Source organism: Camponotus vicinus, unplaced genomic scaffold (genome assembly GCF_025532165.1).
Source record: "Camponotus vicinus isolate PSW18456_S1 unplaced genomic scaffold, iyCamVici1.0 SCAF_3, whole genome shotgun sequence".
Lineage (NCBI taxonomy): Eukaryota > Metazoa > Arthropoda > Insecta > Hymenoptera > Formicidae > Camponotus > Camponotus vicinus.
This window is the reverse complement of record NW_028141967.1, coordinates 16,045,554-16,073,468: the sequence shown is the minus strand read 5'-3', so window position 1 is coordinate 16,073,468 and position 27,915 is coordinate 16,045,554. Positions and strand designations below refer to the sequence as shown.

At 38.7% G+C, this 27,915-nt stretch overlaps 2 protein-coding genes across 4 annotated transcripts; one reads left to right on the top strand and one right to left on the bottom strand.

Moving 5' to 3' along the window:
* Positions 1 to 15: 15 nt before the first annotated feature.
* LOC145968240 (photoreceptor-specific nuclear receptor) lies at positions 16 to 25,545 on the bottom strand. Of its 2 annotated transcripts, none has more exons than XM_083093590.1 (9): positions 25,088 to 25,545; positions 24,321 to 24,484; positions 17,267 to 17,672; positions 13,023 to 13,126; positions 8,916 to 9,051; positions 2,754 to 2,872; positions 2,250 to 2,461; positions 1,554 to 1,842; positions 16 to 1,323 (listed from the first exon to the last, which is right to left on the bottom strand). In XM_083093590.1, the coding sequence occupies exons 2-9, from the start codon at positions 24,439 to 24,441 to the stop codon at positions 1,085 to 1,087; spliced, it is 1,626 nt and encodes a 541-aa protein (XP_082949716.1). In that variant the 5' UTR covers positions 24,442 to 24,484; positions 25,088 to 25,545; the 3' UTR covers positions 16 to 1,084. The 2 variants fall into 2 exon arrangements, with proteins under 2 accessions (XP_082949716.1, XP_082949717.1); XM_083093591.1 differs by having other exon boundaries at positions 8,916 to 9,030; positions 25,088 to 25,544.
* LOC145968239 (uncharacterized) lies at positions 3,192 to 7,124 on the top strand. 2 transcript variants are annotated; one of them, XM_083093587.1, is made up of 3 exons: positions 3,192 to 3,455; positions 3,547 to 3,915; positions 4,468 to 7,124. In XM_083093587.1, the coding sequence occupies exons 1-3, from the start codon at positions 3,403 to 3,405 to the stop codon at positions 6,320 to 6,322; spliced, it is 2,277 nt and encodes a 758-aa protein (XP_082949713.1). In that variant the 5' UTR covers positions 3,192 to 3,402; the 3' UTR covers positions 6,323 to 7,124. The 2 variants fall into 2 exon arrangements, with proteins under 2 accessions (XP_082949713.1, XP_082949714.1); XM_083093588.1 differs by having other exon boundaries at positions 3,193 to 3,455; positions 3,588 to 3,915.
* Positions 25,546 to 27,915: the final 2,370 nt, after the last annotated feature.

Sequence of the window (27,915 nt, the reverse complement as noted above, 5' to 3'; positions counted from 1 at the left end):
GAAATAATAGACGAGTTAATCAGATTTACTTTTATTACAAGTAATCGTTACAATACATATCACCGATTGAGAATATGTAGACTTTTACAGCGAATAGTATCACAACACGAAATATACAGAGAAAGTGCGGACGAGCATTCATTTACAGCGCTGAAAAAAAAAAGTTAATTCCTCACACACCTTCGTGAATCAAATTACTTTCATTAATCATATTATGCAACATTAAATTTTATGAATTTATATTACTGCCTGAATAATTTCCAAATGCAATTTAATTCTGATTTTGCAATATATATCTCCACGGTTTATTAATCATATCTCTGATGTATAAATTTGTTCAGGTGTAAAAAGGAGAAAAGAATATTTTAATTGCGTTAATTTTTCAAATAATTTCACTGCGATTTCATGAACATATATTCCACAAAATAATTGAATCCTGCGCCACATATTTTTAATAACGTTCACACAAAGTTACAGATCGCAAGGTTACACACGTGTTCATCGCTCCCGTCACTTTCTTCTTTAATTCGGTAATTTCACGACGAACGTAAGTCAAAGTATAAAAGAGAAAAAAAATAAAAACGAAATATTCCCGTTTTTTGGATTAATCGGTCGATTTCCTACGAGAAACGAAAGAAACGCTCTATCAACGTGCCGGGCCTAACGCCCGATATATATGTCTATAATAAATAAATACATATATATGTATGTGTCTATGTGTATATTTACGCCGCGATTGAGTGCCCCTCGGTCGATTTTAGTTGCCGTTTTATTCGTTAGCGACGCCATTCTTCCTGTGCCTCGCGTTTGTACGGTAGGAATACTTGCCAATCGAATTTATTATCTTATGATCATCTCGAAGGGACTTCGTCCTTAGGCCCGATCATGTCGGAACAAAGCGTGCACGCTTTGCTCTTTGATTTTTACATCCTTAGGAAAGTCGTTTACCAGTCTTTGCTGTCCATCTTCGGTGATTGATTCCGCCTCCCTTGTTTTAGCGTCAAATCTTTCGGATCCTGCGTAACTCGCGTTATCAGTTTTATAGTTCTCGGGGAATTTCCCTGAAAGATGTCCGAGATGACTTTTAATTTTTGTACATGTCACAAAGGACTTTTTCCATCGGTGTATTGCCGATAGTCCTATGGAAATAAATCAGTTCCACTCTTGAGGCTGGAACCATTCGCAGCAACGGGAGCAACAACAGCAACCTGCCAAAACGGGCCGGGCTATTTGGCTGTTGAGCGCGCGCGTGATGTCCCAACATTAACTGTGCCTGATCCTGCAGATTTTCAATTTGACTGGAGTCCTTTAAGCCTCGGGTTTCTGCAACCGAAAATCCGCGTTTCTAGATATATAATCTCGAATTTGCAAAATTGATAATTAAGCGTAAATGATAAATTTTTTAAACAACAGGGAGAGAGAAGTAGAGATGGAAGAAAACAGTTTATAAATAAATTTTGAAATGTATTTTATAATAAAATACAATTTTATAATATAATACAAATTATATATGTTTTATATTATGTATACGAAATATATCGAAAGCCACTGACCTGGGCGGAAGAGAACGATGGCCTTCATGCAAGCGAATTCCGCGGGATCGACCATGACTGCCTTATATCTCTGCAGGGTATCGTGCAAGTGCCTGACATCCGCCGCTACTTGACTGGGTTTACCCGTGGTGGTTTGTAGGTGCAATCCCGAATGCGGATGCGGATGCGGCGAAAGGGTCAGAGCCGTCAGCTCGGCAGCGCTGAAGAGAGGCGACGATTCGAGTGGCAGACACCATTGAACCGCATTGAGGAGGAACAGCTCCGACCAGACCTCTTCCAGCAATATTACCTAAACATAATCGATCGAAACACTTGTGATTTATTTAAAAAAATTGTATTATTATTTCCATATATTTTTACCATTTTAATTTTTCTATTATTCGATGTCTGTATAAAATTTAACATAATAATCAAATTTTTAATCTTTAGATTTTAATCATATCCAAATCTTTTTGATATTTTTATTATAATTAGATTTAATAAATTTAGTATAATTTTAAACTTTTCTTATATATACATCATTTATATATTTTTATTCATATATTTTCATTTATCGCGTTGATACAAAAATGTTGTTTGCTGACATTCATCAACATCGAAGTAAATTATCAAATAAAAATGCGTTAAAATATTTATATACACGCTAAATTTATATATTACAAATGGGTTGCAATTGTAAATTTGCTAAAACGTTACCTGATCTCTGAATGGCAAACCAGCGAAAGAGGGAAGATTTTTCGCCCATTTAACGGCCATGAAGAGCAGCCTCGCACTGGTCTCGTAGACCGTTTCGGCACTCGCAGGTGAATATAATGACGGGAGTATTGGTGGAAGCTGCGCGCATCCACTTCGTTGAGGTGTCAATGGCTCCTCGTTCGTTACATCTATACTATCCTCGGACGCGTTTCCTATTTAAACATAAAACTCTTTTCTGTCTCATATACTCTTCGTGACAGCTGTGACAATAGCAAGCGATAAAAGTGTGAACGGCGCTGATGCAAATTTGAATTTAAAAAATCATAAAAAAAATGCTTCATATATTTTTAATAAAATAAAACAGATATAAATGTAAAATCTTTTTTGTTGAAATTTATAAAAATAGATGTGTCATCTCTTTTATGAAAAATTATTATTACTTGTAAAAGAATATTAATGAATTTTTAAGCATAATTTTTGATTCGAAATGTAGAAGATGCATACCGTCCTCGTTGTCTTGTCGAGGTGGTGTTGCTGCATTATTTGTAGAGTTTGTCGTCGGTGCGACTGTGGGTAGAGGTAGTGGCGTAGTGTATCTTGCCATAGCTAGGGAGACTGGCGGTCTGAGAAACAATTCATGTTCCGAAAGGATTATAACATCTGAATAATAAAAATAATTATATAATATATAATTATATAATAATTTACTTTTTACAGAAATGTGAAAAATTTAAAGATACTTAAAGAAAAAAATTAAACATTATTTATTCTTAAATAACATTATTATATTCTTCTTTAAGTGGAAAAAGGAATGATGTTTTTTTAAATATTCTTCTTCCTTATACATCCACTTCGTGAAGTGAGTCTCGATTATAAGGTATCGCGTTATAATTTAGCAAGTAAACTTGATTTGGCAAAATTGGAATGAAATAAATCAGAGTGAAATAATCGCGAGCGACGACATGTTCAGTCCGTTCGCGTGTGAGTTTCGTTTGTAGGTTCGTCGTGATTTCCGCGTAGCGGAAATTTCACGTCGATCTCGGGTAGGTAGGCGATCACGATCGAAAAGGAAAGCCGTCGATGTTTTCGAAAAATATCCCTCTCAAAACCTTCCCTCGCAACTCGGCGATCTCTTCCAAATCTGGTGGTGCAGATGACGTTTCGCGGTGAGATCGCGGTTAGTCGGGCAAAGCAACAACGGCGAAGGTAAATTCCCGACATATATATGTATGAATAATTTTTCAAGAATACGTTGGCGTCCGTTTAAATGTCTAAAAACAAGACTCCTTATACCAAGCGATGAGAGAGCGGATCTGATAATGCGCCGATTTACAACAGCGGCCGAGACTGTTCGTAATTCTGGAGGCGAGACCACCGGCACCATTACGACCCTCGAGGGTAAAATTCCGTCGCGACGCCGACGGAAGATCGATGCGGCTGCCCTGGCTTCGCCGCGGAAAATGACGATCCCGACCGGCAGGAACTTCGCAAGCTGCTACATGGAACTGTGCAAGCAGCAACGACTGCGACCGTTGCCGGTTATATGTGTCACCCTACCGCACAGCCTGGACTTCACCACCGATCGCGTCAAGATGGACGATTGGGGCCCGATCTTGAATTCCCTTTCTCTCGATCGCTCGCTCAAATCGATTAGCGTGCACAGCAGGTTGCAAAATAATCGATTTACATTGATATTTTCATTGATATTGTCTATTTATCTTTGATCCTATTTAATTAATTTTTATACCAGCCATTTTTAAATGACTGAATGTATTTAACGTTAGACTAATTCTTAGAGTTACTGAATACGATGTGCAATACACATGTATATTTTTGATTAATTTTGATTGATTTATTATTTTCACATTATTATTTCTCTGATGCCAACTGATTTTTGTATAAGATTTTTTCATTATCTTTTAATGATAAATTTAGCAGTATTCGATTAATTTTTGATTATTGAATTATACATATGATAAGAAATATACATGTAAATTTGACTGTAATTTTTTATTTATCTGCACTTTTTTGGAATTTTCGATTATCTGTGCCTTTTGAAAAATTATTTCTCTTTTTTATTATATTTTTTTTTCGAATTTTTATTATTAAATTATATATCTCGACTAAAAAATCACTCCAGAAAATGAGATAAATTCTTTACTATTCTCGAATTTGTCAAAAATCTCGAGGTGATACAAGAGACATTTATTTCCATCAGGTATCAGTGTCGAAAACCGTTGGAAGAAGTGAATTCCGAGGACAAGGCGCGAGCGATGGGTAAGGCCCCGGTGGTCCTCACGCGTTATTTGTTGGAATGGCTATCGCAGAGCGTCGGCCAATGCATGAGAAATTCGCCCAGCCTCACGCATTTGGAACTCGAGGGCATCCCGTTTCCACCGGACTGCGTCGCAGTCCTCTGCGTCGGTCTGTCGGGAACCGAGACTCTGCACCACCTGTCCCTACGACGGTGCTACATCGGCGACACCGGCTGCGAAATGATCTGCCGAACGATCGCGGACGCTCGCAGCGTGAGGTCGTTGAATCTCAGTCACTGCGACCTCACGTCAAGCAGCGGTGGCGCGTTAGCATCAGCGCTTTCCAGACAGAAACTGGCGCTTTACCACGACACCTGGAAGCAATCGCTGAGATATCGCGAGCCCAACTTCGAAGCGATGCCGGGGTTACGTCGATTGACTCTGAACGATAATCCTCATCTCGGCAATTGTGCCGTAATAGAGATGATCGAGGCTATACGCGATAGCCTATGGATGAAGGCGCTGGATCTTCAGCACTGCGGCTTGACGAATCAGATCGGCGCGGATCTGCTCAACCTACTCGATCAGAATAATACCCTGGCAGTGCTCGACGTGAGGAAGAACGCAAACTTGAACGATGAACTTGCGACGGAGGTGATGAGGAGACTGGGAGAAAACGACGTCGAGGGAAAGTCGGAGTACAAGTGGATGGGATTGGCGCCGAAGGACAAGAGGATCGCGTCGGCTGGTACTCGAAGATATAACGAAAATGAAGACACCGCGAAGCTCTCGAGAGTCCGAAGTGCCTTCACTAAGTACACGAGAAAATCGTACCAGACGATTCCTCCGAGGAGGACGACTCCGATGCCGCTTCTGCCGGCGAAGATGAAGATCCGACCGCCTTCACCTCCGGTTCGCGATATCACTCAACAACGATCTGCTTTGACTCGGTCGCGGACGATCGGCAGCATACAAACGGTGCCCAAGGTTTCCCTCCACCTGAACCTTCAATCTCAGATACAATCCGTGGTGAGTCGCGACATCGAGGATCAAAAGACGACGCCGGAACACAAAGATATCATGCAACCTTCTGAGGAAACGAGCCTGAGAAGCTTCGATTCCAAAGTGGATGTTGGAACTCAAAGCGTGGACCGACAAGACGATCCAGAGGAAATTCAGAACATTCTCAAGCAATTGGCGGAAGCTCAAGCGGAACACCATCGTCTCCTGGAGGAGACCAAGCGGGTTGATCTTCTGCTCAACGAGGAACGCGCGTATCGTGAGGTCGCCGAGGCGAACCTGCGATCGGCGCAGAACGATATAGCTATGCTAGAGAACGTTCTGAAGAAAAAAGAGATCGAGACCAGCGGTTACCTACTGATCAGCCAGCAGTCTTTGGACGAGATATGCCTATCCTTCGACCGGCTCCTGGATCTGCTGGAGGATGTCGCCAAACATCCGTTCGACCGAACGCAACCGAGTGCTCAGCAGATCGCGAGCGCGGACATCAAGCGACGACTAGTGTCCGTCATCAGGCAGACCAAGTCGGAGAACCTGAAGAGGGGTTACAAGATGGAAATCGAGTCGCACGTCGTGGACAGCGCGCGAAAGTTCGTCAAGTCCGAGAGCGACGTGAGGTCCATCATGCCGATTCCGGCGGCGCACTTGGAAAAGAAGATCGGCGAGTGTCCGGAGAATAACGAGCTGCGCGATCGGCGTCGTCACGACGTCGATGCGAAGCCGATGTCGGCCGGCGATCGAGCTCGTGCGATTTTCGCGAGCATCGTCAGCGGCGAGACCGTGCTTGACTTTTACTAGTCGATCGATCGGTTGAATTCGATAATTGAAGGTAAAATGTTGTAGAGCCTTTACATGGAGAGCCTTTACATGGATATTGGTATTTCGTACACGTATATATTATACACTACGTGCAGAAAACGCGCAGACAATGCTCTACACTTTTCTATTATCACAAAAAAATACTTCCATTACTGTAATTTTTTCTTTAGATAAACTTTAATTGATATTCGAATGTCATAAACATCTAAGTGACACCGTAAAAATGCCGTGAAAACTTCTTTTTAAATATTTATTAATAGACGTCTTTTATACTTTTATGTTGTTTAAAAAAGGTCAATAATTATTGCCATCTCTCGATAAGACTGCATCGGGAAATTAAAAAAAAAAATGGAAATTAGAGAAAAATTAATCCAGATATGACTAGCTTTTATTTGTTAAAAAATCAACTTAATCATGCCGTTATTAATAATTTGTCATTACGAGACAATTACCTCGTAGAAAATGCGTTTATTTCTATTAAATTGCATTCAATTGCTAAACATTTTCGAGTAAAATGAAAGTGACAGACGACGCGACGCGATGCGGGAAATTGTTTATTGAAACAGGGAATCGGGATAATTACTGGGTTAAGAATAATGGAAACAATTAGCGTTTCTGGGTAATCGATGAAGTGCATAATCCATGATCTGAAGATGACACGATGAGGTGAGGTCGATCACGATGAGGAATGTATAACGTTCCGACCCGTTTATAGCTACATTTTTCTTAGCACGTTATTGTGTATACATTGAATAAATATAAATTTATTATTTCCACAAAACTTTTTGTTCAAGTTTCTTGCCGCAAACTATGGATAATTATTTCTTTTTTTGTGATTTACTTAGTTGTCATCACATTTTTGGCTTTTATAATGAATTATAAGTTGTTAAAATTTATTATATATAGCGAGTCACTTATTAATTAAGTAATTATAATTGTGAGTTTTGATACCTCTGACATGTTTCTCTCCTGATGCAAACCTCCAAATTTCACGTGTATGTAATCGAATTGTTGATTTTAATAGGCACAATCATGATCTGATATTGAAATTTTACTGAACCAAATATTTAAAACTTAATATTAAATTGATTTATTATATATTCAATTACGCAAATATTCTCGGATAAATTTGTGTTAATTTTTTTAATAATACTTTGCTGCAGTTTTATCATTTTTTTCTTGACGTACCAAATTATTCTAAATTAATCGAATTGTATATCAATCAAGCGCGAACATAAAAAGAACATCTTGCACTAAAATATAATTTCTTCACAAAATTAATAGACTCAGTATAATTGATTTATCGATCGGAATCTTTTATTTTCGATATAATCCGATATTTTGAGAGATTCTGAATCCTTAACATTTTTAGATATTTTAAAATACGATAAGAGAGATAAATTTTTTCTATTGAATTAATCTATGACTAGATTTATGTTTTACCATTTTTTTCTACTCACCAAATTATTTTAAATTAATCAAATTGTATATCAATCACGCAAGCTAAAATATAATTTCCCCACGAAATTAACAGATTATGTATAATTGATTTATTGATCAGGATCTTTTATTTTTAATATAGCGTTTCTGAAGGATTCTAAATCCTTAATATTTCGAGAAATTTTAGGGTATAAGAGGGATGGATTTTCCCTGTTGAATTAATCTGTGACTAGGCTTGTGTATCGCGGAAGGATTGATCGCGCTTGCGTAACGAACGCGGTGTAATAACTCGTCGAAGACGACGCGTTGTGCCGCGTCGGGACGCTGGCCTGTCGTTTTTAACGTTCACCCCTTGGCGCTCTATGGATTTTCCATTAGTTCCAACCTGGGCAACCGGTTACCTGAAAAACGCTACGCATACTCGGGCTGCTAGTCAAAGGTAATTTTTCATGATAGATCACGCTCGGCGTGTCGCTCACAACGGCGAAAGGTAAGCCTGGTGTGCAGCACAAGATCAAACGTGCCAACAACGTCGCCGGCCCTTGTTGCTCCTATCGTTGCACCCGTCGACAGGTGACTATCGATCGTCGCCTCCGTCGCCTGCCGCTCTAATCGACCGTATCTAAGGGCCACTTCGACCAAACTCCCATTAACTCATTCGTCGATTAATAGGATTGCAAAAATTACTAGCTGTATAATTTATTGGTTCTAATTTAATTTTTCCTCTCCAATGTGTCGATAAAAGATTAATAAATTTTACTCATATTAATAAAATATTGCACAAATTAATCGACAATTAAGTTAATCGAAGTTTGAGTAGCCCGAAGCGTTGAAATTGTGCAGAATCCTTGTGATATGAATCTCGGCATTCGATATTCTTTCGATCGATAATCGCGTTCAAAAGCTTCGGACTTGTTCTATCAATTTGCGCGAACATCTCAATTACCAGTATTATATAATTAATGTCTCTGTTAATTAATTCTTAATTAATTTCTCGATGAAATTTTATTCTACCTTCTCATTTTCTCTCTTTTTTTATTTAGTTTGTAATGTTTAATAATTGATGTTGAATAATTGAGAGAATAAAAAGAAATCGCAAAAATAGAGGAGCGAGAAATTAATTATCACTTACCCGAAGACGCCCACGGCGACGGCGGCTTCGCGCAGCGCCCTTTCTTGGTCCATCTCGACGAGTGCTTCCGGTCTAATGGTGGCAGTATTCCTCGGCTGACGTTCATTCTGGACAGCTGCAATATCACGATTTTGTCCTGTTTATAGATATATACGGCCATTTATGGACAAGATATTTAACTTTTGACATTTTGCTAAAAATTAATACGTTTGTAATTAATTATAAGATTAATATTTTTTTTAAATCAACAATTCAAAGAATTGAAGGGTACATTTTTTCGATGCATTTTGATCGTTGATTTTCGCGCATCATTTGTAATGAATATTTATAGCCAAGTTACAAGTTAGGTCCGCTGTTTTTGATCGACAATCGGCACGGCGAGTGTTTTCGCAGGTGCAACGATCATAAACTTCCTCTTAAGTTCGTTGAATTATTGAATCGTTTATCGGTTATCGCGAGTTGCGATAAGTCACAATACTTGTCCGTACATCAATTGTATCTACAAATAACATAGTCACGTATATAGATATATATTCTGCGCAAATTACTGTTACAGATAATCCTTCGAACGTCTTTTTCGCGAGATTGCATGGATTATGCGAATATATTTCTCTCGTGCTTGCGCAATTTTTGATGCAATGCATTTTTCAGAGATGAGAGTGCTGTTATGCTTGCCACAATACTACGGTATAAAAGCGACAACTATATTTTCCGCTGTATATCGATTATTATGTAACAATAGGATGAGCAGAACCAGCATCGGCAAAGCTCGTATTTCGTTAAAAACCGAATAGCTTTTCCGACTGATCGAGAAAAATCAGAGGGCAATAGTAAAGCTTTTACAATATTCATCAATTTCGTTCGATCGCTCCTTTTTTTTTACTTTATTTTTCTCTCTCTCTCTCTCTTTCGAACAATTCAAAAGGATATTGAAAACGGCGATGCGGTCGGCGAACAATGGGAGCATTGTGTCGCTTTGTCGAAACCGTCGAATTCGCGGATGATTGAAATATTATTGGAATATTAGTCGATTTCCCCATCTTCACTCCCCCGGTTCCGCCGGATTTACGGGGGAACGAAGCGAGAGCGGTTGCCTGCCGCCCTCTCGTCAAACTCACGTAACGCCACGTTACGTCACGCCGGCAGTCTGCGTCTGACACGCGTGAATTTAACGGGCACGCAACAGCCACTCTTATTGTTTGCAATACGCAACGCAGTGCATGACCACTCGAGAGTTTCATTTACCGAATGCGAGAGGATTCCGTTAAAAAGGATTTTCGATGATGCTGTTACGTCCATATCGACGGGTCCGATCCATTTTTCAAAATGAGCGATCCATGCGCTTTTTGACACGCCAATAATGATATATAGATCAACTGCAAAGTAGAACTTTTTTCGCAGATATCGACGATATAATTTTCATTATGACATTATTTTTAGAATCTTCCATCATATGAAGAGAACTGTTTTTTTAAATATTTTTGCAAAGATAAACTTGCTTAAAAAATCGCTCAATATATACTTATTTAAAAAAATCGCGGGGATATCCTCTATACATTTTTTACATAAATATCCCGTAAATATCTCGCGTAGAAATAAACTAACAAGGAGGAGGGGGAGGGAGCGCAAGGGTTAGTTAATTTTTATTCACGCGAGCCAATCAAGCGCATTTGCGTGCTTACGCTCGTGCGGTTCGCCGCGAAACGACGACGACGACGACGTCCTCTTCGTCGTCGTCGTCGCCGTAAACACTGCGGTCGTTAGCGACGGTCACGTGGCCCTCGGCGAATCCCGAAGGGTTAATTGGAGGAAATAAACGTATGCAACGTGCGGCCGACCGCCCGATGCGCAGATTCGTTTCATGACCCTCGATCACCTCTCTCTCTCTCTCTCTCTCTCTATGTCGCTTCCCCGTTTGCGACTTGGCAGAGATGGTGCCAGAAAGGACGAAGGAGACGAGCGGGAAGGGTTCGTCTCTCCCGCGGAGCGAGAACTCGCCATGCAAATGAAAGAAACAATCTACGAGGACGTTCGCGTGTCTTGGTGCGAGAAATGTTAAGGATACCGTCAACGTTCTCCAAATCATCGACTATCACGCGAGAAGCGATCTTTAAATTGCGCTTCTTGACAATTAAAAGTGTAAAGAGGTGCGTTGAAAGACGCCTCTATTATTCGCATTAATTTTTTTATTCTGATATTTACATCGTGATTTTTATTTTTCAAAGAAGATAAAATTGTTAGGAAGATCTATTCGAGTTAAGGATCAAGTAAAAATAACAGGACCTTACATGCATCAGCGAACAAACGGGCACGCTCGTCAGTTAAACGAGCGAAGAAGAAGTCGAGGAAAGAGGGGACAAAAAGCAGGGCGGCCTCTCGCAGCGAGGTGCATGCAAATTAAATAGAAACAGAGTGCACGGGGCGTTTATCTCTTCTGGTGCGAGAAAGAGACGCGCCGCGAGAACAACGGGGAGAAAAAAGAGAGAGAGAGAGATAGAGAAAGGGAAAGAAGAAACGGAGGCCCGACGAAGCAAGAGGACCCCATTAAGCCGCCCAGCAGGCTGCACGCCGGAGGTAAAGCGAGCCGACACGCTTTTTATTATTACGAAATTACTGCGCGTGCCCGTGGTAAAAGGGATGCCGGGAAAAATTGCGTCCGCGACAATGAGTGCCCTAATCGCGCATCTATTAAAGCACGGTGGACGACACGAATCTCTTTCCTTTCGGCGTTCGTGACACGAGAACGTGTCTTCCCCGTGCGTTAATACGCTCTCGTAATTATTCTAGTCACCTTCTCCGCGTAAAAGTCCGAAGAGCAACGGATCCTGAAGAACCGCGAGAGATTTTAACTATCTGCATATTTGTATCTTTTCCATATGACACTTCAGAGTTTATATTTCATTGTATTCCATCTCTGTAATTGAGATTTATATTTAATTTAATTATATTTAATTATATTTAATATTTAATAATTTAATTATATTTAATTATATTTTATATTTAATAATTTAATTATATTTAATATTTTTTTAGTTATATATAGATTTTTATATTTAATTTAATATTCTTGATATTTATACATTCCTTGATATTGATTTATATTTAATTTAATATTCTTGATATATATATAGTATATTTTTACACATTTACATTATTTCATTTTATCAATTGAGAGAATCAGATAAAATCTAATTTTATAATTTTTTTCATCAAGTGAAGAAGTCATTTTTTTCTCAAAGAGAAAATTAGTCGATCGATCGATCAATCAGATGGCACATAGGTGTTATTCCGTCGATCACTCGAAATATCCCATATCGCGAGTTTCGAAGACATTGTCGTCGAACGGGAGTTATGGATCCGGCGGATTATCCATTTTCGTGGGTACGGGCCGTAATGCCGGAATCAATCAGCGGCGGGGGTGGCGGAATTCGGGCGGAGGGCCCTTTATGTTCGCAACATAAATAACTGGATAAAGGCGGGAAGTCTGGCTGCGTCTCCCGAACAGCTTCCGATTCAACTCTTAATGCCTCCCGGCGAGACACGGGCGTGCACCTGTCTCTCCTGTCTTGTTCTCTTGTTCTTCCTCCCTTCGGCCATTCCGCTGATAACTTTCTTATTGCCGAACTCGATGTCGCAGGGCGGTGATCCTCCCGATTGAATCGAATCGCGTACAACAACGCGACTACCTATTTTTATCCGGAAAAAACCTCGTGTTCGTCGATGTGCGATTTATTGCATGACATGAAATTTTATGATGGAATCTTAGCTCTCATTTCTCAGTGCCATTGTGTATTGCACAAAGAGATTTGTTTCATAAATTATATCAACGTTTATCAATCGAAAGGCGATGCAATTTATAAAAGACTTTAATAATTATTATATTTTTTCGTATTTGTTATGATTCATTATAAAAGTTTTTTTACAGAGAAATTTTTTATATTGCATCTTTCAATTTATAAATACGCTGAAAGCTATAATTTATTAAAATTGTTGATATATTCTCGATTTTTTGAAACGACGAGAGGTATAATTATTTTTGAATCTAATGTTTGTAGGTGAATTCGGTTTAAACTCAGATTAATTGGAGATATATGTATTATCACTCACCATCTTTATTCATTCCCATTTGCATACATTTCTTCAGACGGCAAGCTTGACACTGATTTCGATGCGCCTTGTCCACGACGCATCTTCCGGTACCAGCTTGACATCTGTGCAAAAACATGTAGCGCACACACATATTTAATATAGAATATTTTATTATATTTTATTATATTTAAACATATATGTAATGAAAAATTCTCATTTTTATAGGATATTTAATATATAATCTTTCTATAAAAGTTAAGACAATTTTTTTTTAAATGCGATATTTCTTGAAGCTTGCTTAAATGATTTATCGTATTAAAAAGAAAAAAATATAATTTTATATTTGTGTCATATTAACTTGCTAGCAACAAATTTGTCACTATTATATTTGATCCTGCTTGGCAAGGATACACTTGTTATTGTGTAAAAATTTTCCGGTCTCGTTCGGATCGTAGTGATTTTTATATCTTGTGCTATGTAATAAAGAAAGAAAAATAGGACGCCTTTAAGGCCGGGCAATGAAGTTGCGGGGATGCTGTCGCTGGATTGGACGAGATTAAGAGGGATAAGAAGAAGGTACGTGACCCCGGACGGTTCGCCTCTTTACGTTAGCCAGCTCGGAGGGATAACCGGGTTAGCCCAACAATGAAAGTAATCGAATTTAACACCATCTCCCGAAGAGTGCGCACCCCGGATTTCCGACAAGTGCGACTGAATTTCGTCGACTTTCCGCGAGGGATAAGAGCTATGGAGTTACGATTGATCGTTGATGAAATGTCATCGTCAAGGATCGATCGATCGTCGCGAGGGATGGTTGACGAACTCGTCAGATCCGTGTCGCGAAAAAAATCTAAAAAAGTTTTCAACCGGTTAAAATTAGAATTTTAAAAAAGCAAGAGGAACTAAGAATTAATTAATTATTAGTATATAAAAAAAATATATTCTTTTTATTCTAATTCTGTTGAAATAATATAAGAAGGGCATGCTTTGGAGAGATTACGAATGTTCATCCTCATGTTCTCTGTAGTAGTAGATAATAATGAACATAATAATGAAGCTCTATTTTTGCACTAATTATTTATAATTCTTTCCGATGAATTGCATGGCTTAGTACATGTCGTTTATCCTCTCTTAGCATTCATAACATCACGTTACATCAAAAAGATCGTTTAACAGAGGCCTATCGGCTGAAGGGTTGCAGCGAAGGCCTGCCGCTTCGCCGACGACACCGTCAATAAACAACACACATCTATCGCATCGAGCCTGCATCGGACAACGCGAAGTAGGGCGATCCGACGGGCGTGATAACCGGCAGCACATGCTTCCGGTAATTCAATGAGGCGAACAATGCCGCGGGGCCGCTCGTAGAACAGAGAGATGCGTAAATAAATGTATGATGTGGTTCTGAAGGGTGAATGCAGGAAGGGAAGAGGGGAATCGCTCTCGCGCCCTGTGGATCCGCTGGGGTGCGAACGCAAATCAATTTGCACGACGGACTCCCCGCCGGGGGACCAGTTCGGTGGGTCCTTCGCGTTACACATCGCCGCAGGACAAGATAGCGTTCCGTTCCTTGTGACTGACGTTTGTTAAAATCGCGCTAACAGCAGTCCAGCGGCAGCCGCCGGCAAAAAATCTCGGAGAGAGAAGCGTCTGCTATTAATTCGCGCGTGAAGTATCTTGCGGGAAGGATAATGACCACGAGCGATGATGGATGTCATTAAGTCGACAAACTTTTTACTTATTTTTTTTTTATTTTTTAAAAATATATATATATTTTTTTAAACAAAATGTATTATATAATTATAATTTTTGCAATGAATTTTTTAGGCTTTTAATGCTCTTCCAGGAATTTTACGATGTGTGATTGTGAAGCAAATTTTTTTTTAAATTCTAAGACTCAACGATTGTAAAATTTATTCTATCATTTTTGATGCTACTTGCATCCGCAAAATATGATATTATTCCTCGCAAAAAAAAATTAAATATAAATTTTCTCGGATATTTACCGGGCGAGTATCGGCAATCTATATCGGTGGGCGACATTTAATTTCATCGTTTGTGAAAATGGGAGGAGAACGAGAGAGAGAAGGCCGTTTTCGCTCCCGTCGGATGGCTATAACGCGGTAAAAGATTGAAGAGCCTCCGCACAGATAACCAATTACCCGCGGAGGGGAACGAGATGCGACAGATGCGTCCCGACGCGATGCGCCACGACGTCCACAATCGCCGGATTAGCGCAAATCCTCACGGATCGGTTAGATGCAATTAAGTGCATCGTGCGTGGATAAGAGCGAGCGAAATGTTCGCACGGGCTCCCGCGGGGCTCGCACTTGAACTCTGCACGCAAATGTCGCTACTCGAATAACAAAGGCCGCATCTTCCTTCCTTCTGTTTCATCGTGTTCAAAAATTCTATGAAAGAGAGATAATATTTATATCTTTTACCAAAGATCTCTTAAATCGTTCATTTTTGCATTTTTTAAATTATTAATTTTGCTTGCTCTTGTCCACGATAATCATTATTATTTTTATTCCTCTGATGAATGTAATGTCGAGCCGAAATGCATTGATGTCTCTGAAATCGAATTATTGAGTTGTTTTATATGTCTTCTACCATCTAGAAAATGTTTCTTTTTTTTTAAATAATTTTTTTCAGCCATTTAATGTGTGACATATTCTGGTATATTCGTTAAAAAATAATAAACACGGAAATTACAATGTAGATTATATTATGCGCGAAGAAGATGGGAGACTTGATTCAACGCTTCCGTTAACAAACATTTGATAAGGAAAATATTCCGATGCGATATAAATACAGATCCGGTCGGGTTGAGTAAATAAACCTATGGTTCTCTCTCTTCTTCCGTGAAAATTAAAAATGTTCGGATCTGTATCAAGCATTAAAGAAAATATATCGCAAGACGGAAACAATTTCTGTCGCGAATCGTTGAAATGATAAATCATTGTAACAACACTGGCTATTTAGCTGAGTATTTTACGTGGCAAGTCAGATATTGTGTTAAGATATTAAAATAAATGCTCGATGATTTATGTCTGTTTAATGCAAGGTAAAAATATATAATACGAAAAAAATAATAAAAATCTAATTACTTTTTAATTTTAAAACCATCAGTTTTGTACGTATCGTGGAATCTAAGTGCGAGATTTTTTGCACAATTTTTGATCTTGTGTTTATTAATATATATTTTTAAAAATGAGTTTTTAAAGCTTTTGATGCACAGTACCCTCTTCTCGTAATAACATTTTTACGTCGCAAAATCTGGGTATTGAGGGGGAGATGCTATTGATTGGCGCTAGTATCATTCGGGATTAATATCGAGTTAAGCATCGTGCGGAGCCATGTGTGGGCCAAGTCGAGCGGGCTCATCCTAATACCGGGCCTGGATGCGGGGAACGGCATAATGTCGTATCCGCCGGGGGCCCATCGAGAGAGAGCCACACCGTGGCCGCACCGGTGGCGAATTATGCCCGGGTATCCGAGCCGGGTAGCGCGAGGAACTATTACCGTCCCTCGGGAACACGGCCATCCATCTCCATCGGATCCCGCTCGCGCGCGATCCGGAATCTCGCCCCCGTCCCTTTCGACCCGCGCCACTCGATACGCAAACTATTAACCCCCGCGCGTTGCCCTTTGAAAAATGAACACGCGCGGGTGAGCGTGATCGAAATGCAAAGCGACCCGTCGAGTCCGACGATTCGCGAAAGGGCCAACCGGACATTACAATTCTTCCCCCGTCGCGGATTACCGGACTGTTAACGAGTGCGCCGATGAACTATCGTCACGTTTGACCCTGACGAATATCGTTAATCCGATCCGCGTGCCTTGCGATATCGTTCTTGCACCGTGTAATCTCCTGTGTCGTAAAATCGCACCCCGCGATTTCATCGATTAAAGTCGCACTCGTTGCAGTAACGCGATTACATATCCATGCGTCACCTGCATGAACTGCGAAATTGCGTTAAGGAATCGAGGGGTGTCGTTGGATGAATAATAATTAATCCTAATTACATCCTCTCTGTGGCATGCAATAATAACAGTAGACGCGGCAGACGAGCCACTGTTTGCTTAAATTAAGTCACCTCGCGCTCATCTAGAACTGTAGCTACAGTTGCACTTGTTCGTACGTGCCATTCCAGAGGTATATTTTATTCAAAATTGAAAAAGACATTAAAGAACCTCCTTCAGCCTGATACGAAAATTTATTCTTACGATCTAGATCATCGAAGTGACCTCCGGCTCACCTGTAAATCAGCTTCCGTCTGACGCTCCTCTTGAAGAAGCCACTGCAACCGTTGCAGGCGAGTATCCCGTAATGTTTGCCGGAGCTGGTGTCACCGCAGACCACGCAAATCAGCCCGAGGCTTCGCGGCGGTTTGCTGCCGTGTTGCGGCTGCTGCGATTGCTGCTGCTGCTGCTGTTGCTGATGCTGCACCTGGCCGAGCAAGTGAGGGTGGCCGTTCCCCAGCGCGGTCAGATATGGTGATCTGGCCAGAGGAAAGTCCGTCGGCATTCCTCTGCAGAGAGGCACCGGGCATTCCTGGACTGACCGGGAGGCGTAAGGATCGTGACTGGATGTGGATCCCGTCGCTCCCAGAGGACTGTAACGTTCCGGCAGGCCTGGGGAAATGACACTGCTCTCGCCGGAATCTGTAGATTGAATATGCCAATTTTCATCATGAAGTCTCTGACAAGGAAATAGATATAATTTTTTAATAGAAATTGATATATTAATATAATTAATATAATATATTAATATAATATATATTATTATTTTTGAAATTTTGTGAGATCTTGAAGTCTTACGATAAGTTACAGCTCTGAGTGAAATTAACGAGGCAAGTGTCAGGAAGATGTTGAACTCAAAGAGTAAGTTAATCAAACATGCGTCTTATCGGTAAATGACCTGCTCCGAAAAAATTGGAGATAAACAGGGAGTCATAAGTTAATAAATGAGATCTCTACAGGTGTCGAAATTTTCTAGGTGATTGAACTTCCGAAAGGAAAAAAATCACATATCGAGATAATTCGTAAATGATGAATTATTGTCTTCACTTTTCCGGTTGACGTGTCGGCGTTATCAACATTCACGAATTATTTTCCTCGTATCGTTGTTCCAGACTTTGCACAATTGCGACAACCACAAAGAATGTGTTGACGGAGCGTCTGGTTTCTTCGATTTTTTTCAATAGATCCCGATCGACGAAAGTGGGAAAAATCGTTATAATCCAATGCTAGACTCGAATCTTTTCATGTCGGATTAAAACGAGATTTCCTATTATTAAACGTATTTATAGAAATACATTTGCAAATGTAAAATGCAAATATAAAATGAGCCTGTCATCGTTAATCACATTAGTTTGACCCTAATTTAATTGAAAATATCGTTCGATTGTTAAATTACTATCTCGCATTTATCTGCGATTATTAATTATAATTTTAATTATAACGAGCTGGAATTTAGCTGAATTGCACTTATTTACATATTTCTATTAATTTAATTCTACATTTCCATGAGAGAAAGAGGCATGACAATTTTTAACATCGCAAATTCCTACAATTTTACATAATTTTGCATAAATTGATTTATCTATTATATCATTAAATTATATTTTATTTTAAACGAAAATCAATTTTCTCGAAGCGGAAAATCACGATCAAGAGAAAACGGAAAATCAGATTATTGTTCTAACTGAAATATAACATCTAACTATGGCAATCCATTATCTTTTTCGCAGAATGGCTTTCTTGATAATCAAGCGGTACGATAGAAGGCCCGAGATTTACGATCGAAATATCATTTTTCCGCGATCAGTTCGGCAGCGTTTTCATCCGATCAGTTGGCCGTTACTTTCGGCTTAATCCCAGAAATCTCCTTCACGCGTCCGGACGAGCGACCCTAAGCAGGATTGAAGGGCCTCCGCCATCCTTGATTGATTTCGAAACAGAGATGGTCGTTTATAAAATAATTCTGCACGCTCGTTTAACGCTTGATCGTTATGGACCGCCACGAAAATCGCGCGATCTACTTTGTTGTCATTCCTATTCAATTGGCAATTGATATCACCACGCATTGACAATCGAAATCCTCTCACAACCCTCGACAGGGCGATTCTAAAGGATTCTCTTACCCTTTGCGTTATAATAACAAGTCACCCTCGTGTTATGCGATAGCGATCGGATTTGATAACAACGATATCTATCTCTAGATCGTTTTTTCAGTAAGATATTTTTGAGATTTATTTTTTAACATGTACTATATATTGGCATAGTGTATAGTATGTATAATTGTATTTTAAAATATTACTTTAAAGAGAGAGATATACACAAATAATTTAATTTTAACGAATTTAATCCTATCTAAGAAATATTAATATGCAAAACTTTAATTCAATTTGAATGACAAATTTATTGCATAAATAATTTTTGATAAATAAAGTTTAAAAAATTATAAGAAATATATACATGTGTCGACTGTGAAAGCGTGATTTGTGACGATTTTTAGCGATATATTTAAGCTACCAAGTACAGTGGATTTGTTTCGCGTAGAATCGTCCCTATCTTGACGTTGTCCTGTTGTATGGTAATTCTCGAATGGATTCGATCTGACCCCGCGGCATTAACGAGGCTGGAACGAGTTTTCGATCGAATTCGGGGGCGGCCGACAAATACGATTCGAGCGAGATCTCGTGCCTCGCTGAGAATACCAGCGTGACTAATAAAGTCGAGCCAAGCAGAGAAGCGAAATCGCATTTCGTTGATCACGCAGATGTTCATAGTGCACGCAAAACGCGAAACGCGAAACCTGTTCATTGCGTTGACAATGTTCTACTTTTTGAGTACTCGAAGGATTTATCTTCTCACCTTTTAGTATCGTAATTTTTTTATTGTCAGATGCAATTGCAATTTTTGTGAAAAATAAAATTTATTTGGAATAAATTGGATGCTCGTATGTGTGGGTAAAATTAGAGCAAGAGACAATCATATGGAAAATAAAATTTAATTATATTAAATCTGAAAAAATACAAGCTAAATAAAGATATTTAAAATAAAATTCTGTAATTATATGTGTTAATTTAAGAAAGGACATGATTGCAAGATTTTGAAAATTATGATTAAAATACAGCAGGTTGATGATCTATTATGCGATGCGCGTTACAACGGAATCGTCGCGGTTCCCTTCATTCATTCGGCATAAATATTTATATTAGAGCGTTCTTACTTCCTGAGCTTTTTCCAAACTCATTTCCCGATGTAAATACTGTTTGTCCCCGCGATCCAGCCCGTAAGCCTTCAGGGACGCGAAAAAGGAACAGGAGAATCTCTCGTGGGGTGCCAGAAGCTATCGAGTAGTAACTTCGCCGTCAGAAAAAAAGGATACCCTATCATTGCCAAAATTTCTCTCCACATTTTTCCTTCCGAGTTTTCTTCCTATTTTTGAATATGTTAGTTACTTGGACAATACGATTGTTGAATCACATCCTCCGATCGTTATCAAATCACGTCGAGGACAGGAGGCCGTGTCAATCTTATTAATTCAACTCACGTGACTTTGTATAAGCGTACGGGCTTTTCAATCTCGTTAACATACACCCCGTAATCCTGTCGATTATTAGTGAAGTATATTCTGCGCTGGTTCAATCTTTAAAACGATGAAGGATTTGCTTCACGATAACATCGAGATCGGCTTATGACTATCTTTTTTTCACAATTATTTTATTACTAATTAATATTGCCCTATTTGAAAAATTTCTAGCAAAATTTTGTGTTGCTTTCCTTAATCAAAAAAGTATGGGATATAATAATAATAATTATATCTAATTTTTATATCGGTTTCATGCTTATATCGTTGAAGACGATGTTTAAGATGCACGCACACGCGTGCATTCGCAAATTACGGCATTAGGGTAATCAAATCTTGTCGCGGTACAATCTGTCGTCCGCGCGGGGTTAAACGAGAGGAGAAAAATGACGGTCCAATACAGAATACACACCCGCTATAAGCCACCCGCGCCGAGAGTAACGCGCGCAAAAGCAGGGGCGTCAAATTTCATTAGCATATCAATGCTGGCGGATGGCAAGGCGCCACCTGCGCCCTCGCATTATGGGATCATCGGGAAAAGTGAGAGGGGGATCGTTGCGAGTGGGGCCAGGGGTTGCGCTAGTTGAGAAGATAAAAAAAAAGAAGAACATTTTTTTTCCCCTTTTTCTCTTCGCTAATTTCGGCTAATCGTCAGCGCATTGGATGCGACGATAGAGAGAGAGAGAGAGCATTTCTTGCACTTTTACACTTCTATGGAAAGGAAAGTCGAGATTAAATATGACAATTATTGAACGCAATTGAAGATTTACTTTGTCACAAAAATAATGCAAATTAAAAAATATAATTATAGTTTTTTAAATATTTATTTATTTTATTTATTTCGCAAAGGCTAGGAAGAAAAAACACATTCATCAAGGCTTAATGTTATTGAAATAATGTTACTGGAACAACAATTTTAACATTGACGAGAGAATAGTATTAAACACAGCTGTTTCTCGATATTTGTTTTAAGTAGGTGCAGGTTGATGCCACAATCGAGTAAAATGCTATGTATGCGCTAATCATGCGAGAGAAGAAAACAGCAGAAACTCCATATATTTCCCGTTTATTTAAATTCAAATTGTACGGCCAAAGTTTTAAGTCACAACACGGAAATTGATAAACAAAAATTTGCCGATGACTAAGAAAGCATGTGTCGCTGAGCAAAATTAGGCGCATCCGTCGATGCATATAAAACAAACAATTAACAAACTGGATAAACACTCGCGATTCTACGTCGACGAGAATGACAGAGAGATTAAAACTATACTTGTCATTTTCAAAAATTCCCGAACAATGAGATCAAGATTAAACAAATCAGTTTTAATGGCAATACAAGTCAAGTGTCGATCTTATAACACAGTTATTTATTATACAATCAAATAAGTATGGAACAAATTACAAAGAAAAGTTTGCAAACGTTTCGACCCTATTTTTGGGCCATCTTCAGCGCAAATGTGATGATGTGATAAAAAATAACAAAAGGTTTTATATCGGAGTCAATTACAAAGTGTGCCGTCTAAAGTAATAATAAATGCTTCGGTATCTCATTATTTTGACGATGCCTGTAATAAAATCAGTCAAATTTGTCAAAGAAAAAATTATGTGAAAATAAAAAACAAAAAGTGAAATAAATTAAATAAATAATGTAAACTAATGTAAACAAAGATAGAAATAAATAATAAAATTAAACTTGAAAGGTTAAGAGGTTGAAATTTTTATGTCAATTCTTTAAAAGTCAACAACAATTAAAATAATTTAAATAAATATAAACTAAATATAGAATCATAAAGAATTAAAAATTTAAAAGTTAAGAAGTTAAAACTATGAAATTAAGACTTACTTCCAGGCATCGAAAACAATGACGAGCCGTTGAAGACGAATGGAGACAACTCAACATCTCTGAAGACAAAGATCGACTAGTCTTTAACGGATAGATGTGACTTATTTATAAACGATAAAGCGAGTCAAATAATATATAAATGTACACATACGCAAAGTCGCAGACCTATTTATTATGATAGAAGACTGTGTTGAATTTTTGGCAAATTGTTGACAATGTTTAAATAAATTTCTGGTAAACGTTCAGTATCCGTTTGCAAATTTAGACCATTTTTTTGTCTTTTGATAAATAGTATTTCAGAAATCAATCTTTTATTCAAAAATGGTTCCCGATCTAAAATCTGCACCTTATCCCAATTAAAAACATAATCGAAACCAACCCTGTGATTAGTGATGACAGATTGAGTATTAGTGTTACGTCTAATATAACTGCGATGTTCGTTGATTCTGGTGTGCAGTTGTCTGCTAGTTTGTCCAACATAGGATGCATCGCAATCAATGCAATTTAATTTGTATATAACATTTATGGAATTAGAGGTAGGAAGAGGGTCCTTATGAACCCTGATAAAACTTTTCATTTAATTAATACTATAGTACGAGAGTCGAATATCCAAATCTTTAACGATATGTTTGAAACGCTCGGAAATTGAAGGAACATATGGTATAGTGAAATACGTAATGGGATCATTTGTATTTGTGACATGAGTATTATTAACTAAGGAATCTGATTTAAAAAGGTGTTTTTTAAGGCGGTCCAATCATGGAGATATGGAGATCAAGATTATTATCAAATATCTTATCCAACTATATATTTTACAAATATTTCACACGAGAAATATGTCACTGAGTTACTCGATTAAAATTTAGTGATACTTTTTTTAGTTAATTTCGATTGAATAAACTTTTAATTTTAAGCAATTAATAAAAAAATTCCTCTCGATAATAAAATTAAATTTTAAACATTATTGTTTATTTTATTTTAAATTAAAGAGCTTTCAGGATTTTAATTCAACCTTGAAAGGATATTCAATGTTACAGATAAATTGTTTAAATTGAGAACCATGATTGAAAAGCCATCTGTGAGTTTGATTAATGACACTTTATGATAAATTAGAAGGTATAATAATTACATGCTAAGTTTATGAGGGAAATATTACATGTATATCAGGAGGTGGGTTAATCAAATGGGCAAAGAATCTCATCTTGCGATCCGTCGTTAAGGGTAGACGATGCGACGCGACGGACAAAACGCACGCAGATTCACCCTCGCGACGGACTTTTATACGAGTCGCAGTCACCGGGATGGGATAAGTGGAAAAAGAGGGTGGCACGTAGGCAACGACATTATGCCATTAGAATAATCAAATCTCGACTGACCCGACGCGAACGGGGAAGGAGGAATCGCGCGTTGATGCAAGTTTACGCATTACATTACGCATTACGACGCGAGAAAAATGTCGTGACGGCATTGAATGTAAGAAGGTTAATCTCTCTCACTCTATTGATCTACAATAAATCGTAATGAAAGGTAAAGTTTAAAAATACCCCTTACTTACGCATGTTCCTTCCGGCTAATGTAATCTTTCTTTTATATAGTTTTTCAAACGTTAATAAACTATCCAATAATAATATATGTACATAACTTTACATCTTTATACTTTATCTCATAATAGAATACATGTACATAACTTTATTATCAGAAAGTTAAAAGTTTAATAGAATATTGAACTTTTCAGTTAATTTTTCTCTTAGATTTTATACGCGAATTTATCACAATAATATTTAAGGTTTTTAAAAATAGTTGAATTATAAAGTTTTATATGTGTGTTATTTGTTTCTTTTAACATTTGTTAATTTTCTTTATATTAACTCACCGTGTCTAACGCTCAGCGGACTGGCAGGACTCCGTGGATGCTCTGACGTCGTTTCATTCTGCGCTTGTTGGTGCTGATGCTGATGATCTTCGGAGGCCGTGACCGTTGCTGCCCCGTTCATCGTGCCTCCTCGATCATTCGTTATCAGGCCGATATCAAACGCGCTAAAATCGATACACGTCTTTTTCATACATGACGTTTACGTTTTCGATGTAAAATATAAAGCAAATATGAATGCAAAAATTTAATCATCATTTTTTGCAATTTATCGAATTTGTTGCAGTCATTTCTAAAAAGATATATAATTTATTTAGCTTATTTATCTGAAGATTTATTTTAAATATGACAATAAATAATCACATCTGTGTAATTATATATTTTATATAGTATTATATATTTATTTATATGATCAAGAAAATTTATTAGAATAATTTGTTTCTTACTTATGTAAAATAATATCATCAATTGGAGTTAGCTAAGTGAGAAGTGCAATCTCAAATAATTTTTCAAAAATAATTATTGTAACAATTAAAAAATAATCTTCGTCATATCCATGTATTTGCAACAAGAATTTATTAATCGTATGTCTTTTTTTTAATTTTATAATTCTTAAAAAATTTTTATTAGCTTGACTATCAGACTTGCTAGAAATAGATCATCTCATCATTGAAAGTAAATTTTAATATATTTCATGTTCACATACACTCTTTTTCTTTTTTTTCTATCTCTTTTTATCTTCCTTTTTAAAGATAATTTCAAACTCTTACCTAGGATAACTCCAGGTTTTAGCGTACTCGCACTGTGGCACGTAAGTCACTTCTTGTGCGATCACTGACTTCTCCACCCTCTTTAATCTACGATCACCAAATCCTTTAATCGCTCGACTCGATTCGATCTAGGATCATTTAGTTCTCCGAGCGATCACCACCGATATTAGCGACACGAAAAGCACCTCGGCGACTCCGAGGAAGCCTGTGAAAGTCACGATGCGTGATCTAGACCGACGCTAAATGCAAGATAAGGAGATACTTGATGAGGAGGGATCGAGCTGATACTGCGTTCGCGCTATCGAGATTGACGTTCAGCCTCGAGATCGACGCGTGAGCGGAACGATCGTTCGTCGATGTCAGATTGGCGTATGACGTCTGCGGCGTCCCGATCCGGGATCTCGGCGGCGAATCGTCGTTACCCGCAGATGACGTCGGCGTCGTCGTCGTTGTCGTCGTCACCGCCGCCGACGCCGCCGCCGCCGCCGTCGTCGTCGTCGTCGTGGTGCTTGCCGTGTCGTCGGAGGCAGCGGGCGAGCAACGCCCGGCGCCGATTGGTCCAGCGGCACTTTTGAAGGCGGGATCAGGAGGCAACGCCGGAAAAACGACAAAAACGAGGAGCGGGAGGATTTAACCTATAGCCTCCACGTTTGATGCGGCGCCTCGTCGCGACGCCCGTCGTCGCGACTACGCGCCTGCGCCAACCCCTTCGGGGTGGGAGATGACGCCTGGCATCTCCCACCTCGCAGCAACCTGGACTAAACTCCTACAGAAGGGAGACGCTTTCGCGGGGAACAAGTACCTGAGCATCGCTGCAATTGTTGATCGTTGGCTACGCGACGACGAGGCTCTCTTTGCCGAGTCGCCTCGGCATCGGTTCGCCTGGATAAAAAGTGACGATACGCTAAATAGCGGGGGGATCCTTTGATCCGTTGCGATTTAATCGAATCCAGTTGAAATGAGATTGAACGGAGATGCTAAGATTTTAAAGTAAAACTTGATGATTGTATATAATTTATTTTATTTTAAACTTTTAAATATTTTTTTAGAAAAAATTGCGCTGTAATTTTTTATTTAATGTATAACAAGAGAGAGTGCTATTTAAAAATTTACTGAAGATCGCAGAAAGAGATTTACAGAACATCATATTTATATATATTTTATTTGTAACAAAATGTATCTAATTAACATTGAAAAAATGTGAGCAAATTAATATTTTTTAAAACATAATATTATACTTATCAAAAAGAAATCGAATTTATATCTTCTAAAACTAAATAGCTTTCTTTTCTCCTAAAATGTTTGCGAAGAGAAAATCTCTGAGGTGATACAATTTTCCCCGCCAAAGAATCAACATTCAAAAGGAGTCGTTAACGGAGCGATTAATCGACCGCGATCGAACTTTCGATTCCTGAAGTGATCCCCCGAACAAATCGAGCGAGATCCACGAAAGTGGGTGCGGGTAATCGGTAACGACCGACGCCGAGCGTCGTTGTGGTGGTTGGCGGTGGGTGGCGAGAGCCCGGAGGCGCCCAAGGGGTTGTTGCCGGGATCGCCGCCATGCTGGATTCCTGCCGTACCCCGGTTGCCTTCTGGTAATCGTTGCCAGGGATGCAACAACCCCTTCCTCCCCTACTAAACCGGTATCGCCACGCCCCGTGGATCGCAGATGGACCAATGATGTCGGGACGTCGCGACGCCGGCGTCCACCAATAGGATTACCCTCTGATACGCTCTTTCGCTTGTCAGTGACTGCTGCGCGCCCCCCCTGGCCCCAACCCCCGTATACCCTCCTTCCCCCTCGCGAGACTGGATGCCTTTCAATTTCGGGCTCGCGGCCTCATAAACGCAGCCAACCACCCATCCACCCGCACGACAAGGGTGGCTTGGGGCGGCAGGGGATGCAAACACACAACCGTCGAGTTACTTGTCGTCGATGTGATGGTGTGCGTGGACACGCAGACAATCGCAATTCGGGGTACAAAGCCGCGTGGAAAGTCGGGGATGAGTAGTGGGGGTGTGTGTGCGCTCGTTCTCCTTCTAGTACACGGGAATGCGCGTTATGGGACGATAGGGTGGATTGGATATGTACGGGGGTAGAATGGTATAGTGACGCTGATCAATCATTCGAATATGTTGTAAAGGAAATGTTTACATTATATAAAGATACGTGTTTACGATAAACTTAAAATTATACATCAGCATCTCTTTTGATGATGATTATATATTTTATGATATATATACGTTTGTATATAATATCATAATACATAAATATTAAAAACATGATAATTATTTTGTTTTAATTTAATTCTATAAATCTATAATATTTCTGATTTTCAATTTTTGAAATTTTGATTCTGAGAATTGAATGCACAATTAATTTTCAATATTATATTCGCGTATTATCACCAAAATAATTATTATTTTCTTGTTAGTTTATGTACTTTTTGTTCTATTTATTAGGATAAATATTCGAAAAATAAAAAACATAAAAGAGATATTGTTTCTTAATTTCTTAAAACAAAATATGTCATTTATTTGTGGATTTAATTTTTTGATCTTATATTGTGGAGAATTTATTGCGTAATTTATCGTTCATTATGGAGAGTTTATTGTTACAAAAAAGTTTCATAATAAAATTAAAATATCTACCGATTTTTACAACATCTTAAAAGTAAATTTAATCGTAGTATTTCATATAATTCCTATCAAATGATTAAAGTTTTTGAAAATACGCTTCAGTACAATCATTTAATATATGTACGATCAATTTCTTAGAAGCTGAGTATTTGCGAGACATCCATCAAACTCGCGTTCGTCTCGTTTAA